The sequence below is a fragment of the Sciurus vulgaris genome, assembly GCF_902686455.1.
Source record: "Sciurus vulgaris genome assembly, chromosome: 2".
NCBI classification, from domain to species: Eukaryota; Metazoa; Chordata; class Mammalia; order Rodentia; family Sciuridae; genus Sciurus; species Sciurus vulgaris.
Window position 1 is genome coordinate 90,533,938 of NC_136462.1, and position 19,833 is coordinate 90,553,770.

The 19,833-nt window shown below is 35.8% G+C and overlaps 1 protein-coding gene across 2 annotated transcripts in view; it reads right to left on the bottom strand.

Annotated features, from left to right (window-relative positions):
• Nucleotides 1-19,833, bottom strand: part of INO80 (INO80 complex ATPase subunit) — a 131,551-nt gene that overhangs the window by 92,476 nt on the left and 19,242 nt on the right. For both annotated transcript variants that reach the window (XM_079129013.1, XM_079129012.1), the window contains exons 2-7: nt 7,464-7,649; nt 7,041-7,210; nt 6,885-6,952; nt 4,457-4,618; nt 2,247-2,367; nt 609-823 (exon numbers count right to left, since the gene is read on the bottom strand). In XM_079129013.1, the coding sequence (XP_078985139.1) occupies nt 609-823; nt 2,247-2,367; nt 4,457-4,618; nt 6,885-6,952; nt 7,041-7,210; nt 7,464-7,606 (879 nt within the window). In that variant the 5' untranslated portion in view covers nt 7,607-7,649. The remainder of the gene's footprint in view (nt 1-608; nt 824-2,246; nt 2,368-4,456; nt 4,619-6,884; nt 6,953-7,040; nt 7,211-7,463; nt 7,650-19,833) is intronic.

Here is a 19,833-nt window from a genome sequence, read left to right on the forward strand (position 1 = left end):
GAGGGAGGGAGGGAGGGAGGGAGGGAGGAAGGAAGGAAGGAAGGAAGGAAGGAAGGAAGGAAGGAAGGAAGGAAGGAAGGAAGGAAAAGCTACCTATTTCTTCACCAAAGGTTTCCCTCTGGTGGTTTTTTCTTTTTGTTGCTGTTATTTTCTTTTGTTTTGTGCTGTATTCCCCCCCCCCCCCCCCCAATACTTTAGTGGCAAATGGACACAGTATCTTTATTTTTTTTTTTTTAATGTGGAGCTGAAAATTGAACCCAGTGCCTCACACATGCTAGGCAAGCACTCTACCAATAAGCTACAACCCCAACCCCTGTACTACATTTTTTTAACAGGGGAAAAATACACACAAAATTATTGCATGTCCAATCATGGGAGTTTTACACTTTTCCCTGTTTGTTTTGTTTTGCTTTTTTTTCTTTAAACCAAGGAACATGATGAAATTGTCTTATGAATTCTGACGAAAATTCTGGAAAAAGTGAACTGAAGAGAGTACTACTATTCTCTTAATTCCAAAAGATTAGCTTCATTTGTTTACTTCCTTTCCTGAAAGGTTCTAGCTCTCACAGATGCTTCTTAGAGAGTGGGGAGAAAAAGCATTCACTTACCTTTGGTAATTCCTTTTTCACAATGCTGAGCCATACTTTCCTGCGACGAGCATTAAGCTGCTCAATGGATAAGTGCTTCTTCTTGGTGCCAGGAGGAGGTGCATCATGAGAAAACTTGGCAAACACTTTGGTCTGGAGGTGGTGGCGACGAGGGGATTCTTCAGAGGAAAGCTCTTCATCTCTTCGTCTTTTTTTCTTTACTTTTTTCAACTTGGCTACAAAGGAAACACATGCTCATGAGGCTGAATTTTTCCTTTCCATAGGGAAGAGACCCAGAGAAACCTCATCATTATAAGAAAACTCTAGGTGCTTTCCCCATTCTACCAAAGCAGGTAACATTTCTCCCTTTATTCAGGCCCATAAATATTCCAAGAGTAAGATCTCACTAACTTGGAAAAGAATACTGGATACTCCATCTGTTTCCATGAAGGAGAAATACATAATAGGGCTGGGGAGATAGCTCAGTTGGTAGAGTGCTCGCCTCACAAGCACCAAGGCTCTGAGTTCAATCCCCAGCACCACAAAAAAAAAAAAAAAAAAAAAAAAAAAAAAAAAAAAAAACATAATAAAACCCAAGAATCAAATTTCTTATGAACTCAATGCTAGAAAAGAGGTTTACAAAGTAGCATCAGGCTCAAGGAAGAAACATAAAGAAATAAACCTATTTGTATTTGGTGGCCACGTAAGCTAAAGAAAAGTAACAAAGGAGAAATAAATGCATTAAGTGATATGACACTAAAATTTGTGAGAAAAGCTGGTGGGTGAGTGAATAGAAAATGAGAAAACAGATATAAAAGGAGGATGTGGGATAAGAAAGGAGAAAGCCTAAAAAGAAGTTTTTTGAGTACAACTTATAACTTCAGGTAATAAAATATGCCTTCCACAGATAGTTTAAAACTATCCCCTCCTGTTTCCTTCTTGTCTTCCAGCTGCTTAGAGCTCAACAAGAAAGGAAAGACATTGCTAGCAAACTGCAAACACTACAAGAGATCATCAGGAGGTGATCTATTTTTAAATCACCTCAGACAACAACAACTATAACTTACTCTAAATATTTCAGGTTACTCTTCATACCTACCGATGCACACGCAACTTTTTCCCATCCCTGAGCACTTTCAACATTGGCAGAGTGCACAGAGAAAACAAGGAATATATTAATTTGCCGAAAATCTTTGGCTAGGAATCTCTAGTTCTTAAGTTTTCCAACTCTCAAAAGACCATAAACCAAATACGAAATAAAATTAATGCTCACTACTGAACAGAAAGGAGACTCGGGTATTTCAGATAAAGCAAATTTCAACTTAAGGTATACCATACTTATGCATCAGCAGACCACACAATTCATTCTTTCAGTTTTTGTTTGTTTGTTTGGGGGTTGTTTTGGTACTGAGGATTAAACCCAGGAATATTTTACCACAAAGCTACACACACAGCTACATAAATAATGGCCACACCACCTTTTTTTTTTTTTTTTGAGACAGAGTCTCAAGATATCCAGACTGGCCTTGAACTTGCAGTCCATTTGCCTCAACCCCAAGGTGCTGGGATAACATGCATGTACCACAGTGTCCAGCTTAGCCAAAAATAATTCTGAAAATTAACAATGAACAAATGTGGAAGGCACTTCAACATGCTCACCTTTAAGCTTCTTGTCCTCCTTGAATTTCTTTTTTTTGGGTCCAAGTAAGTGCCGTTGTTGTTCATAAAAAGGGTCGTAGGTGGAAAGCAAGCCTGCACTATAGTACTGGTACTGCTGCAACTGAAGAAAGCAAAGTCTGTCATCTCTAACAAAGAAAACTGAGCAAAAGGAAATCTTAGCTCCTAAATAAAATATTCTTCCCATGGAGATCAGTAAGAATTTACTATCTCAAAGGAAATTTCCTTAACTTCAAAGCAAAACAGCTTTAACTGCTATGCATAAGAAAAGACTGCTGAAAAAAACTTAGAAAGGAAAAACCTTCAGGCTTCTGAATTTATACCAGAGAATTTATTTGCTCCTGACGTACACTTGAGATGAAATTAATTCCTTACAGAAAGGTGTCTCTTTGGAAATTCATTAACAAGAAATAAATCATATTTCTCTTACCAAGAGGTCCACAGACTCCCTAGGCTCCTGATGCTTACCAGTCTGACCTTTACCAGTTAACCCAATTATCCAATCTTTCACGTCCTCTCTAATAGTCTCCCATTAAGAGAGTCTGTCATTATTACCGATAGTGCCTGTATTACCAGAATTCTAACATGACTCTCTAATTGTTTCCATCCAGGAAGTGGTAAATCCTTTTAAAATTCACTGAAACTGACCCCAAATCTCACATTAATTCTATCTTATTTATTGTGAATACATAAATATGAAAATAAATTCAAATCAGATAGTCCACCATTGACACTTTTTCATGTCAATTACAGACAAATGTATTGTCCAAGGACTGAAACTAGGATAGAAGAGTAATATGGAGAACTCTACAAAGATCCTTGGTCAAAGGTCAAAATTAAATAAGCATTCATCAAGGTGTATGCTTATAGTCTGTGAACTTTTCTACAGGTATTCTGTACCTAAATTTTTAAAGTGAGCCAATTTGAAGTAAAGTGCCTTAGTAGGAGACTTTAAAAAAAAAAAAAAAAAAAAACAACTCGAATAATACGTCAGGTATTTTTATCACTTCCACAGGATTATCATTTTCAGCATATTATATTCAAAGATTTCTGAATTAACTTTGGACTATAAGAAATTGATGGAAAATCATTAGGTTTTCAAATATGCTACTATTCATATGGACAATGAATTATATACTTCTGGCAAAAATCAAAACACTTTGGTAAGAGCATCAAAATAGTTATCACTTAAAACTATCATCATTTTAGTGTTAGTAAGTGAAGAAAACAAGATTTTCCAAGACAGAACACTTTGAAAGAGCAGCTGCATTAATAAACAACTACTAGTATGTAAACATTATGGCAGATCTTCAAAAGGATTTAAATAAAGATAGTAACCATATGACCCAGTAATTCCTCTGCTAAGAACATACCTAAGAGAACTGAAAACATATCCACAACAAAAATTTACATACAAATCTTCTTAGCCGTACTATTCATAAGTGGTAAGAGGGGCTGGGGAGATAGCTCAGTTGGTAGAGTGCTTGCCTTGCAAGCACAAGGCCCTGGGGGTTCAACCCCCAGCACCAAAAAAAGAAAAGAAATGGTAGAAAAATCACCAGCTGAATGATAAGTGGCAAGAAGTGGAAATAACCCAATCAGTTGATCAAGTGAAGAACAAATAAATAAAATATGACATAAATGCAACAGAACATTTGGCAATAAAAAGGAATGGAGTATAAAACATGCTAAAACAGGGATGAACCCTGAAATAATTATACTGAGAGAAGCTGTACACAAAAAAGATAACATGTTGTACAATTCCATTTGTAAGCAATGTTGAGAATGGGCACTTTTAGAGGGGGGGAAAAAAAAAAAGGCACATTCTTAAGTCCCTTGGTTTGAACTCTAGCCCAGGCTCCAAACAAGGAAGACAGACTGGTAGCTGCCTGGCATTAAGGGAAAAAAGAGAATGAATGGCAACAGCTCAGGAATATGAGGTTTCTTTCTAGAGTAATGAAATGTTTCAGAATGAGTGATGATACTAACATTATGCTATAAGTATACTAAAAACCATTGAATTGTATATATTTTAAAGCTGAAGTTTTGGTGTGTAAATTATATCTCAATAAAGCTGTTCACAACCACAACCACCCTAAGTATAAAGTTTAAATGATGTATATCTAATGACTACAAACCACAGAGAGTAAATACCCAGTATGAAGGTCTGAGTTTTCTCTTGAAACCCTCACCTCCTTGTCTTTACTATACTTATTTTGGTGAAGTTTCTTATATTTGTGTAGTCGAAGCATGTTGTGAAGTTCTTCTCTGCTGAGATTGAGCTCTTCTTCTTCATCATCATTGTCTTCACTCTGAGAATCTGCCTCACTGGATTCATCACTTAAAAGAATGTTCTGAAAAATGGTAAAAAATGAAAATATAATTTTTGCTATGGAGCTATTCAATTTATAATCCAAGAATGTTTTTCCCCTGATCCTAAAACAATGACAAAAACAGCTAGAGAACGACATTTCAGTTTCCCTTATAGTCCATTTACCAATTCAACTGAAAAACAAAAGGATACTAATTAAACCTAATAGCAAGGTTATATTGCACAAAGTACCAGTACATTATATGTAAGATATTCAAACTAAATTTTAAATACCAAGGCAAACAAAAGCAAACCAAAACCTACCTACAGAATATACAGGAATAATAAAAAGTAATCTTTAAAACTAAAAAGGGGAAAAAACCAAATAGCCATTAATTAATGAATGGTTAAACAAAATGTGTAATATCCAGGTGAAAGATTACTCTGCTATAAAAAGGAAAATAGTACTAATATCATGTGTCAACAAATCTTAAAAACATTATGCTAAGTGGAAGAAACCAGTCACAAAGGACAACATATCACATGATTCAGTTTATGTAAAATGTCCGGAATAGGCAAATCAAGAAAGATGGAAAGCAGATTACTGGCTGCCAGGGACTGGGGGAACTAGACTATGGGGAGTGGCTATTAGTGACTATACAGCTTTTTTTTTTTTTTTTTTTTTTTTTTTTGGTGGTGCTGGGGATTGAACCCAGGGCCTTGTGCATGCGAGGCAGGCACTCTACCAACTGAGCTATATCCCCAGGCCACTATACAGCTTCTTAATGAAGTAATGAAATGTTCTCAAATTAGATGGCTGACAGCAACTTCATGAACACACAAAAATTTACTAAACTATATGTTTTAAAAGGTTAAATTTATGGCAAGTGAAGTATATCTAAATTTTAAAAAATTTGATGGCTTCGTATAAAGATTTATGCATTTCTACCAGAAATCAGACATTGAGTAAATCAGACCTTTTACACATAAGCCTTTTAAAATGCATTTGGTAACAGTAAAGAATTTACACTTCTTTCAGTTCTTCACAAGAATGAAAGAGTGAAACAATTAGTTTTGTTCATTTATTTTATTAATTTATTTTATTTATTTATTTTGGTGCTTGAGGTTGAACTGATGGTCTTGTGCATGTTAAGGGAAAAGCAATTAGTTTTCAATTTTTTATTTTTTTTTTAGTTGTACACGGACATGCTACCTTTATTCTATTTATTTATTTTTAATTGGTGCTGAGGACCAAACACAGTGCCTCAAACATGCTAGACAAGTGCTCCACCACTGAGTTACAATCCCAGCCCCAAACAATTAATTTTAATAGAGGAAATACTACACTTATTTCAGTCTGGCCATTAGTAGTAGCTTTTAAGAGTATAAATGACATTATACATGCTACTTGTTAAAACTCCAATGGCTTGTGATTATTATTAGATTAAAATACAAATTTCTTAACTGGGTGTATAAAGCCCTATGTGATCACACTCTCCAATTCATATTCTACCACTGCCCTCCATTCACTGTGCTCTAGTAGACTGGCCGTACTTCCTTCTCCCCAAGACATACCGAGTTGCTTCTTTTCTTTTTGGTACTGGAGATTGAAATCAGGGACACATGACCACTGAGCCACATCTACAGTCCCTTTAGTTTTTAATTTTCAGACAGGGTATTGTTAAATTGCTGAGTCTGGTCTAGAACTTGCAATCTTTCTGCCTCAGCCTCCCAAGTCACTGGGATTATAGGTGTGTACCATTGCACATAGCACTAAGGTTCCTTTTTAACTCATCACTCCTGCAGTTGTTTCTTCTATTTCAAATACTCTTACAATTAAACCTTCACATAGTTATCCAGCCATTCTGAAGTCAGTTGAAGTACCACAACTTCTCAGTTTACAGTCTTACTCGCTACCTCATTTAGAATATAAGCTGCACAGGGCAAGAAACCAGTCCATGGTCAACAGTACCTGGTACATGAATGCACTTAATCAACATTTCTTGAATGATTGAACTACTCATGGATTGATGGAAAATTGATATTTCTGATGACATGAGCCAATGAGGGCAAGGATCTTTTTTCTCTTAAAAAAAAAAAAAAAAAAAATTTTTTTTTTTTGTAGTTGTAGATGGACGGAATGCTTTCATTTTATTTGTTTATTTTACAGCGAGCTAAGGATTGAACCTTGCCTCACACATTTGAGGCAAGCACTCTGCCACTGAGCTACACAATGAGTTAATAACTTGCCCTCTATTAGTAATGTCAGTGGATTATTTGGATTGTAAACATTCTGCCTTATTTCTTACCTTTAGCCATTTTCTGCTTTTCTTCAACTTAGAGAAGTTATACAAATTCCCCTTGTCGGATTTTGATTCTGTGTAAAGAAACAAAAATAAAATGAAAGAATCATTTCTATCCCAAGAGAACTGTTAGACCAAAGAGAGATCTCAAGCTACACAGACCTGACTGAAGAACTCCATTCAGCGAGTATGGGTTTAACATTCCAGAACTGCTTGCTCCAGAAGTTTCACCAAGCAATGAATTTGGAGGTTCTTCCTTTACTTGTATTAAGGGATCCCCAGACTGAGGCAATAAGGGATTGTTGTCATCCAGTCCATCTTCACTGTCATCACTATAAATTGAAGAATAGCAAATCCATACTCACAGCTCACCCAGCAAAATATTAAGTTTAAAGTCAGTAGAACTAGATACTTTATAGAAGAAATTGATTCCTAGAAAAGGCTGACTGTGTTTTACTTGAAAGAAGGAAAAAGAAAATATCAAAGATAACAAAATTCATAAAATACTTCAACCCTAAAGTCTACAGGGACGAAGGGAATCAGAAATGGGGTATATTATAATATTACAAAGATGGAATAACATACCTAGAAATATTCCTGTTGAAGATGGCTGATGTTTGTCGCAGGAAATGATCCAACCGGAGGGCCCTCTCCAGATACTGTAGATAGAGGGGCTTTGCCAGCTCATTGCAGCCGCCATCGTCCCCGGCACCCAACTCTGAGGCCATAGAACAAATCTGTCTTCATGCACAAGGGCCTCCAACTGCACAGCTGCAGAATGGAGATAAGTAGTAAAAAAATGAAAGACTATTCATTTTCTTTCTCTTGCCTGCTTGTTCACAAAATGAAGACAAATCAGATCTTCTAGAACATAAGACACTGAGAAGATAACATACTACAGAAAGATCATGATAAAACTCCTTAGACAATGCCTCTTAATGCAAAGGCAGAAATTAAAAGCATGGGATGAATATCAAAATATGTACCACTGTCATATGTTGCAAATAGAATTTATATTACACATTTTTGAAATAGCACCTCAAAACCCACTTCCCTTTCCTCCTACAATTAACAATTGTTAATAACTATGAGTAAGGGGGCTGGGGAGATAGCTCAGTCGACAGAGTGCTTGCCTTGTAAGCACAAGACCCTGGGTTCAATCCCCAGCCCCCCCCCCCCCAAAAAAAAAAAACTATGAGTAAACAACTACCCAAATCTATACCACAAGCTCACTACTGTGTTCCTCACAGAGAAGAGTACTACAGGAGCACTTCTCAGCATCACCTTCAAAGTAGTTGTGTTTCATTTTGCATTAAGATACATATGTGAGAGATATCCTATTTACAGAGGAACAGATATATTGGCAGAATTTTTTACAATATCTTGTAAAAATGTCATAATAAGTTTAATCTTAAAATGATTTAGAGAACCGGAGCACAACGATAAAAGGATGAGAAAAACAAGTAGAGCATATTTTTGCCACCTTATGTTGTTAAACACAACGTCAAAATGTCTTCACTTTATTTAAATTCTTCAGCACCAAAAAAAATTTTTTTTAAAAGTCTTCACTTGAGGATTATCAGTACAACTTTTCCCATAACTGTCTTTCGTGTAATACCTTCTTTCTTTAAAGACTTAAAAGGATTTCATTAAATAATGAAATAACTAGACACAGCAATTAAGTCACCATCTGACACAGTGAGTACAAAAGACCCTAGATTATTATTATTAATTTTTGGTCCAAGGATTGAACCTAGCGGCATTTAACCACTGAGTCACATCCCCAACCCTTTTATTTTTTATTTTGAGACAGGATCCGTCTAAGTTGCTTAGGGCCTTGCTGAATTGCTGAGGCTGGCCTTGAATTTGCAATTCCCCTGCCTCAGCCTCCTGAGCCACTGAGATTACAGATTAGTAACACCATAACCAGCCCCCTAGATTATTTTTTAAAAGCTTCCAATCTAATAAACCAAGTACAACATAGAATTTCTAATCTAAAAATCAGAAATGTGAATGGTCGAAACTTCTGAGCACCACTTTCATATTTCAGAGCTTTTTAGACTAGGGATGCAAAACCAGTAGTTTGCAAATATTTCAAAATCTGAAACACGCATTTTGAATAAGGGATCCTCAACCTGCAATAAGTTTTAAAGGAAGCCAGGTGCAGGAGCCCACACCCGTAATCCCAGCAACTCGGGAGACTGAGGCAGGAGGATTGCATGTTCAAAGCCAGCCTCGGCAATTTAGCAAAGCCCTATCTCAAAATGAAAAATACAAAGGGCTAGGGATGTGGCTCAGTGGCTAAGCACCAGTGGGTTCAATCCCCAGTAACAAAAAAAAAAGAAACTTTTAGGGGAAATCACAACATCTTTATCTTGAGCTGTCTTCTTTTTGTTGTAATTTTTTTAAAAGTTTCCTACTATAATCTTCCTACTTAAGAGAATGTTAAAAAAATTCCCTCCCAAATGATCTAGAGATTTAAGACCATCCCTATCAACATCCTAGAAGGCATTTCTTTTTGTTGATTTTTAAACTTATATGGACTCAAAAGAACCCAGAATAGCCAAAATATATTTTTTGTAAATAGCCGGTTTGAATGTCTTATACTACCTGATTTTAAAACATAAAGTTACAGTAATCAGGATGATGTGACATTAACATAAGATAGCCATATAGACCAATGAGATTACTAAGCTAACAATCTAAAAATAAATCCTTTAAATTTAGGGCCAATTAATTTTCAACAAAGATGCCAAGGGAATTTTGGTAGGAGTGTAAAGGACTGCTTTTTCAACAAATTGTGCTGGGACAACTGGACAGCTAAAAAGAAAAGAATGAGTTTAAACTCCTCTAACTCATACTATACACAAAAGTTAATTTAAAAATGGATCAGATACCTAAGTGTAAAACCTAAAACTATACAACTTCAGACATAACAGGAGATCTTTATGACTGGCCATGGTTAGGCAAAAAGTTCCAGATATGACTTCAAAAGCATACTGCATGAAAGAAACAATTGATAAATGAAACTGTCAAAATATGAAAGTTTTATGCTTCAAAAGATACTGTTAAGAAAACACGGGGGTAGGAGGGGTTAGCGTTAGGGCTAGGGTTAGGTTTAGGGTTAGGGATAAGGAGGGTGGTAAGAATGGAGGAAGGAAGGACTGTATAGAGGGAAAAGAGGGGTGGGGGGAAGGGAAAAAAGAATAGAATGAATCAAGCAACATTGCCCTATGTAAATTTATGATTTTTAATAAAAAAATGGAAAAAAAATAGCTGGAAGTAGGGGAAAAAAAAAGAAAACAAAGATAAACCTGAGTAGGAGAAAATATTTGCAAATCATCTACTAGATAAAAGTCTTATATCTATGATACATAAACACCTCTCAATAAGACAAATAGCCCATTTAAAAAATTGGCAAAAGGCTTTTTTGTTTTTTTGTTAATCTTTTTGCAGTCCTGGGGATTTGAACCTTGGGCCTTATGCTTGCGAGGCAAGCACTGTATCAACTGAGCTATATCCCCAGCCCTGCAAAAGGTTCTGAACAAACATTTCATGAGGAAGATACACAAATGGCTCCTAGGTACACAAAATGATGTTCAACATCAATAAATACAAATGAAAGTTAAAGCATGGTACAAATATATACCCTCTAGAATGGCTACAATTAAAAACAGACAATAAAATTCTTGGTAAAAATGCAGAGAAACCAAAAACTTGTACAATGCTGATGAAAATATAAAATATTAATGTCACATTGGGTATGTGTGACAGTTTCTTTAAAAAATCTCAATATAAATTTATCATGTGGCCCAGTACTTCCATTCCTTGTTATCAACTACTCAAGAGAAAAAAACACATGGTGCCCACCTAGAGCCTTTTATGTTAATGTTCACAGCAGTACTTTTCATAATAGTAAAAAAAAAAAAAAGTAGGACAATCCAAATGTCCATCAACTGAAGAATGGATAAACAAATACATCCACAAAATGGAATACTATTCAGAAATAAGGGACAAACTATCATTACATTCAATGTGAATGGATCTCAAAAACATTGTTAAGTAAGAGAAACCGGACACAGAAGACCACATTTTTAATGATTCCACTTACATGAAATATTCAGCACTGGCTGTGGTAGCACATGCTGTAATCCCAGCAGCTCAGGAGGCCGAGGCAGAGGATCACAAATTTGAGGCCAGCCTCAGAAACTCGGTAAGACCCAAATTCAAAAAATAAAAAAATGGGTTGAGGATGGATCAGTGGTGGAGTACTTGCCTGGCATGAGTGAGGACCTGGGTTTTATTCCTAGCCCAAGGGAAAAATAATAATAACTTTTTAAAAGGCTGGGGATATAGCTTGATGGTGCCTCTAGATTCAATACCCAGTGTGCACGCACAGACACACACATACAAATCAGAAAAGGAAGGTTACAGAGACAGTAAACTAGTGATTGACTGGGGGTACAAAGGGGAATGGACTATAAATGGATACAAGAGATCTTTCTGGGGGGATAAAAAATGTTCTAGGGCTAGGGATGTAGCTCGGTGGCACAGTATTTACCTAGCATATATGAAATCCTGGATTCAATCCCCAGTACCCAGCTCTCTCCCTCCCCACACACACAGAGTTCTAAAACCACATTGTAGCTGATGGGTGGCACAATTCCGAAAATTCACTATCAATGAATTATAAATTTATTTTCTTTTTAACTTTATATATTTTTATTTTTACAGACTGCATTTTGATTCATTGTATACAAATAGAGTACAACTTTTCATTTCTGTGGTTGTACACAATGTACATTCACACCATTCATGTAATCATACATGTACATAGGGTAATGATGTTTGCCTCATTCCATGAATTGTAAATTTAAATGAGTTCTATGGTGGGTAAATTATCAGTCTTGGTAACACAGTTAAAGAAAAATAATGTTAAAAATACTAAAAAAAAATAATGTTAAAAATACTAAAAAAAATACTGAAATAGCTCAGTTGGTAGAGTGCTTGCCTTGCAAGCACAAGGCCCTGGGTTCAATCCCCAGCACCACAAAAAAAAAAAAAAAAGAGCCGGGATGTGGCTCAGTGGTTAAGGGCCCATGAGTTCAATCCCCAGTACAAAAAAAATTCCAAAATACTAAAAAAAAAAAAAAAAAAAAAAAAAAAAAAAAAAAAAAAAACGGTTTCAATAAATTCTCCTCTGTCAATTGAGACCTAACACTTCACTTGGTTTTAAAAATACACCAAAACTCCCTCACTCCATGCACTCCATGGGTGCAGCATGCCTGTAATTCCAGCAGTACAGGAGGATGAGGCAGGAGGATCATTTCAACAACAGCCTCAGAAATTTAGGGAGGCCCTTAACAACTTAGTGAGACCCTGTCTCAATGTAAAAAAATTAAAAAGGGCTGGGGATGTAGTTCAATCCCGGCTTTAAACAAAAAAAAAAAAAAAATTTTTCAAAATTAATTTCTCAGTAACTAAGCTATATGAAGTCAAAATCTGTTTCTCCAGGAAAGCTTAGTTATTTCCATAATTGCACAATGCTCAATATAGCCCCTTGTTAAATATAACCCATACTCATAAGTCCTAAAATCTCATTCATCCCAGCATCACTTCTGTAGTAATCATCTCTGATGGCTGAAACGGTAATCCTGATGGTAATCATTCCCTCATGTCCACAAACCTACCAGAAGGTGCTACAGGCACGAAATTCTTGACCTATCTCCACAAGTTTTACAACAGTATCTGGAAAGTCAAGTAATAATATTTTTAAACTGTTCATTTTTTTTATTGTGGTAATATATAAAATTTACCATTTTAAGAACTTTAATAGGTCAGTGGTGTTAAGTATATTCACAATGGTGTGCAATCATCCTTAACTTTTATTTTTAAACTGCCTTTTAAGATTGGTGGGCTCTCTTTTCACCTCAGGTGGCTTGAGTAGCCTGTTAAAAGTTCTTAGTATACTAGACATTCATCTCCTACATTTGTCTTTCATTCTCTACAAGAAAACTGCAGGACCATGCTAACTGACCCACTAGTTGTTATCCAACTTCAGGAGTCTTGACATTTCTTAATAGTCCTTTTACCGACCTTTTATCAACTGTTTCTCACTATCTATAAAGTTTACTTCAAATCCTTTCTTCTTCAAAATTCTAAAGTCATGCCCCTCCTCACCTTGGAAGGGCTTAAAGAGCAAATCTCTCCATTTTTAAAATTTAACCTCAGTTCACTGGTTTCCGCACTTTGATATTTGAGTTAATAAGACAAGTTGACTTTATCAGTCTAGATTTGCAACTCTTCAGTCAAGGTGATTCTATATACTTGTTCAAAGGATCTATTTCCTATGTCTTCTATTATGGGTCATGTCCATGAATTCATATTTTAAAATATTGTTTACTGTAAGTTATTTATGGTTCTCCAATATATTACAATTGGAGCATACTGTGTTGGTTTTAATTATAGATGATGCTACCTATACATTTCATTTGGTGATTAAAAAGAAATTATCATAAAATATTTGTAAAAAGGCAGAGTTGGAGCTGACCAAATTAAAAGCCACACTTTCTTGATAACCACTGTTTATCAGAATGGCTATGATATTGCTGACCAACTAAGTCTTGTTTCTGGATACTCTCCATATCTTTCAAAACTTCTGTCCTATTCCATCTTTATCCCCTTAGTTGAAACTTCCTTATGTTAACTGTAGAGAGTTCACTAATATTCTTTCACCCAATTTTATGTGACTGATTCTCTGGCCCCCCAACTTACAAAGTACACAGTCCACATTTCTAGATGCTTGTTGGATATTCTACCCTTGATAGCACCTACTCTATCACTAGCACTTACGAATTCAAATTTCTCATATACCCCCAGACCAGCTAGTTCCTCTGTCTCTCCTATTGAATAGTTATTCAGACTCAAACTCAGAGAATCACTTATTACACTCCCCTCTACTTATCTCCTTACATTGTAACCAACGGGTAGTTGATTATTTCTTGGGAACCAAGTCTGGAACCTGACCTTTCTTTCCCTATTAAAGTTCTCCTTTAAGTTCTTCACTCACATCTAGCCCACTGCTTCCTAATGTAGTTTCCCAAGTGCTCATAGCTATTATCAAATCAGTACTCCCAAAACATCATTCTATGTCATTACCATTCTCAATACCTTTCCAAAATTCAATGAAGTCTTAATAATTCAGACTGAAATTCAAAGACCTTATCATCTGGCTTCAAATTATCTTTTCCAATTTATTTTTTTTACTGCTCCACTACACTCCAGAAAAATTAAGAATTCCTGTAAAAATTTCTCTTAAAGTCTTAGCAGACCTACTCCAATCTTCAATCCAAGAGCTCTTTAAAATTCATCTGACTATAGGTTCATAGGATGGAAGAAGGGCTAATACATGCTGTCAAAGCAATTCACTGTTGACTGGCCTGTTTCACAGGCTCTTTCACCCTAATTAACCTGAAACTTGACTCTGATCATACCACAGGTGCCCTTACAACAGTCTAATGTCCACAAAAAAGTGTCTGCTTCTGAACCGTACCCATATATATTAGACTTATTAGCCTGTGTTCATGAGTGATCCTAGGCTGATTGTTTTCAACTCCCTAGTTATTGCTATGTCCTTACTGATGATGTCTTGCCCTCGTCCCATAAAAAATGCCTGTGTTAAGATGTTTTCCCAAGTTGTAATAAAATCTTTCAAACACAAAATGAAATACATGTTCTGGAAAACACTTTGATTATTTTTAGTTAAGCCTATTCTCTCTCTCCTCTGAATTTTTCAATGGTAATGGTGTTCATATGATCTTATATTCTATGTAATGAATATATGTATGTGTGTGTGTGTATATATATATATATATATATATACATACATACATATATATTCCCCCCTATTAAACTCTAAATTATTGGGGAAAGGAATTCATAGCTCATGAATCTATTTGGTGCTGATATTTTACAAATAATTACATTAATTTCCTTCTCCTTTTTTTTTTTTTTTTTGTGGGGGGGGGTGGGCAGGCAGGAAGGGTCTAGAGATTGAACCTAGAACTTGTGCATGCTAGGCAAGAATGAACTGCATTTCCAGTCCTTTTAATTTTTCACTTTGAGACAGGGTCTCCTCTCCTAAATTGCCCATACTGGCCTCAAATTTATGATCTTCCTGCCTTAGGGCCCCGAGTAACTGGATTTACAGGTATGCCCCACCATGACCAGCTAATTTCCAGTTTTATATCCAGTCTAAATTTCAATGCTACTATAATTCTAATATTTTACATAAAGACAATCTGTAGTTAATGACCATTAGCCTCCAGCCCCATCTTGGATACATTTGAGAACAAAAGTTTAAAACAAACTGAAAGGTACAAAAGTCAATAAGTAGAATGAGTGTAATCATTCCTTATCTCACCCCTGCTGAGCAAGGACAGAATTCATGAATTGATAGTCTTTCAGTCAATGGACCACAAAAACTGTTTTTCAGACAAGTGTTTAAACACTGGGCAAGTGAGACCAAGGTTTTATTTTTAGATAAGACCTGAAGTGCAGCTGCACCAATCACCAATTCTTACCTGAGGACAGGACTTTTTTTGGGGGGGGTAGGAGGGGGAGTGTTATGCCATTGAGCTACATTCCCAATCTTTTTCATTTTATTTTGAGACAGTTGCTGAGGCTGGCCCCAAACGTGCAATCCTCCTGCATTGGCCGCCTGAGTTTCTGGGATTACAAGGGGTTCAACACCACACCCAGCAAGAACAGAACTTTTCATATACTCCCCTAAATAAAGAGCCTAATAACAATACCTACTTGGAGATAAAGCAATTTGATGTCCAGTTAGAAATGAAAAGGTGCTGTTCAAATGGCAATCTAGTCTAACAGTCAATTTTTAGTTTGGTTGCATTTATTTGTTTGTTTAAAGATGGGTGATAACGGATTGATTCTTTTTTCCTAACTGCAATGGCAAGAACAATATACAGGCTAGTGATGGAACTAAGTGGAAAAGCATGCACTTTAGCATGAAAGAGGCCATTGGTTCAATTTCCAGCACACATGTGCCCCGACACATCCACACACTAAGAATGACATCTAATGAACACCACATACATTATTACAATTACAATAATAACCATTAAAAGTTTGTACTATCATTTACATATTTAGACTTTCTGGGCCCAACCCTCAACAAGGCTTTTCCCATTAAAAAAAAAAAAAAGAAAAAGAAAAGAAAAGAAAAATATCCACTAATATTTAAAATATTAAAATAACAGAATGAATCAAACAACATTGCTCTATGTAAATTTATGATTACACAAATGGTATGCCTTTACGCCATGTACAAACAGAGAAACAACATGTATCCCATTTGTTTACAAAAAAAAAAAAAAAAAAAAAAGACCAAAGGGAAAAAAAAATAAAATAAAATAAAATAAAATATTAAAGCATTAAAGTTAGACCTAAGAGTTTTTTAGCATCTTCATTATGGTAATGTGCTATTTGTCTTTTCTCCATTAGGAATTTCAAACTTAGTTGACTTTTTTTTTTGGGGGGGGGGCAAAATACCTATCAAAATATCTCAGAGAAAATTAGTTTGAGAACTTTGGTTTACACTTAAAAAATTAAATCATATCAACCTTTAAGAACTAATTTCTACATGAGGCAGGAGGTTCACAAGTTGGAGGCCAATCAGGCAACTGAGACCCTTGCTCAAAATAAAAAATAAAAAGGGTTAGGGGTATAGGGACATAGCTCAAAGGTAGAACGCATGCTTAACAAGTGAAAGGCCCTTAATTCAATCTCTAGCATTTAAAACACACACACACACACACACACTCCTAAATTTACCAAGTCTAGAACAAAAAAGGTTGAATAAAGGCATATGCCTCTTAAGGAAAGAATTGTAACTTAAGGCATTTAGATGATTTAACGTCCAGTGGCGAGGCCCACACCTATAATTCCAACAACTCAGGAGGCTGAGGCAGGAGGATTACAAATTCAAGGCCAGCCACAGCAATTTAGCAGGGTCATAAGCAACTTAGATCCTATCCTAAAAGAAAACATAAACTGTTGGCAAGGTGGTGTACACCTATAATTCCAGTGGCTCAGGAGGCTGAAGCAGGAGGATGGAGAGTTCAAAGACAGCCTCAGCAACTTGGCAAGACCCTAAGCAACTCAGTGAGACCCTATCTCTAAATAAAATATAAAAAGGGTTAGAGATGTGACTCAGTGGTTAAGCAACCCTGGGTTCAATACCTAGTACCAAAAAATAAAAATAAAACAAAAAAAAAGGGCTGAGGATATGGCTCATCATCCCCTGGGTTCAGTCTCCACTACAAAAAATAAATTAAGAAAGAAAGATAACATGCAGCTAGTTAGGAACTATGCTTTATACAAAAGGCCAAATACTAAGGAAATATAAAATCTGAATTTCCCACCTGTACTCCAAATCTGAGAAATTCTGTAGCCCAAACCTATTATGACCAAATTTGATCCACAGGTAACACTGATAATTCATAACACTAAGCCATAAATGACAGAATCAAGTCAAATAAATGAACTCCAAAATATTTTAATAGATGGAAAAAAGAGCATAAAGAAGTGACAAGTGACACACAATAACACTAGATTAACCATTTCAGTCACCCAACCTTTAAGTGCAGTGTAGGAGAGGGTATTTCCTTCAGAGAACTCCTTTTAACACAAGAAGTAAGATGAAATGTAAATAACTACAATAAAAAGTATACTTGGGGCCAGGCACAGCGGCACATGACTGTAATCTCAGCTACTAGGAAGGCTGCAGAGTAAGAAGTTTGAGGTCAGCCTGGATAACTCAGAGACAATGTCTCAAAATAAAAGGGCTGGAGATATAGATTCAGTGGTAGAGCATCCCTTGGTTCAATCCTCAGTACTGTGTGCACGCACACGCACACACATGGGGATTGGGCGTTGTAGCCCAGTGGTAGAGCACTTGCCTAGTCTGTGCAAGGCCTTGGGTTTGATCCCCAGCACTGCAAAAAGGGGAAATAAATAAATAAATAACTTGAGAAGTGACTTAAGAGATGTACAGATAGTGTTACAGATTTTTCGTTTTGTTTTGTTTTCTTGGTGATGCTAGGGATCAAACCCAGGGCTTCATACATGATAGGCAATCACTCCACCTCTGAGCCATCCCCAGATAAAGAGCTACAGGAGTTTAGGAAACAATGATTACTTTAGATATTAAACCATATTAATGTTTCATGAGAAATTTATATACCTCATGATTATATCCTTTATAATATCTGTAATCTGTGATGAAAAAATGACGGGCTAGGATATGGAAGGTCTTTCTATGGACATATAACCTGAAAAACAAAATGAAAAGTCTTAAGCCGGGTGGTAGTGCACACCTGTAATCCCAGCAGCTCAGGAGGCTGAGTCAGGAGGATTGCATCCTCAGCAACTTACTAAGACCCTGACTCTAAATAAAATATTAAATGGGCTACAGATGTGGCTCTGGGGGTAAGTGTCCCTGGGTTTAATAAGGGTATCAAAAAAAAAAAAAAAAAAAAAAAAGTCTAGTAATTATGATCACATAAATAATGCTTCTACCTTCACATAAAGAAAAGCCCAAACCAAATGGCTCACTAATGAATTCTACCAAACATTTAAAGGAGAATACAAATCTTTCACAAAGTCTCCCACAAAACAAAAAAGGAAAGAACACTTACCAATTTATTCTATGAGTTTGACAGCACTCTGATCCCAAAACCAAGTAGATATAAACTATATACCAATATCCCTTAATAACTAGATACACACAAACATATGCAAAAAAAATCCTCAATAAAATATTAGCAAACTTAATCCAGCAATACATAAAAAGGATTATATTATAGGCAGAATTTATCCTAGGAATGAAAGGTTGGTATAACATCTGAAATCAATTGTACCGTACACATCAGTAAAACTAAGGACACAACACAACACCATCATCTCAATAGATAGAGAAAACTGATCTGACAACACCCAGCACATTTTCAAGATAGAAATACCATACAAACTTAAGCATAAAAAGAAATTTCCTAAACTTGGTAAAGGGTATATATGAAAACACAACTCTTATCATATTTGGTGGCAAAAGACAAAATGCTATTCCCTTTAAAATCAGAAACAAACCAAGAATGTCCACTTTTACCATATGTATTCAAAATTGTATTGAAAGTTCTAGCCAGGCCAATGAGGCAAGAAAATTAAATAAAGGGCATCTAGATTAGAAAGGAAGAAGTAAAACTATTTATATAGATAACATGATCTTATATACAGATAATTTTGACAAATCAACTGGAAAAAAAATTGACTGGAATAAGCTCAGAAACCTAGCGAAGGTACAAGATCAATACACAAAAATCAATTATATTTATAAGCACTATCAGTGAACAATCTGAAAATAAAATTAAGAAAACAATTTCATTTAGAGATACTAAAAATGACAATACTTACTAATAAATTTAACCAAACAAGTAAATACATATACACTACAAGCAGGAAGACATTATTTTAAGAAATTAAAGAACTAACTCTTTTCATCCCAGCTACTCAGCAGGCTGAAGTAAGAGGATCACTAGAGCCAATGAGGTAAGGGGCAACACAGCAAGAGCCTGCTGTCTCAAGGCCTGGGGCTGTAGCTCAGTGGTGGAGTGCTTACCTAGCATGTGTCAGGTCCTGAGTTTGATCCTCAGCACCAGATAAAATTAAATACATAAAATAAAGGCATACTGTCCACCTACAACTACATAAAAAATTTTTTTAAAAGAGCCTCTCTCATTAAAAAAAAAAAAAAAAGAAAAGATGGAGGAAGAAGAACTAAATAAGTGGAAAGACGTTCCATGTTCATGGATTAACTGTAATTATTAAAATGACAATACAGATTCAATATAATACCTGCCAACATACCAGCTGGCTTTTT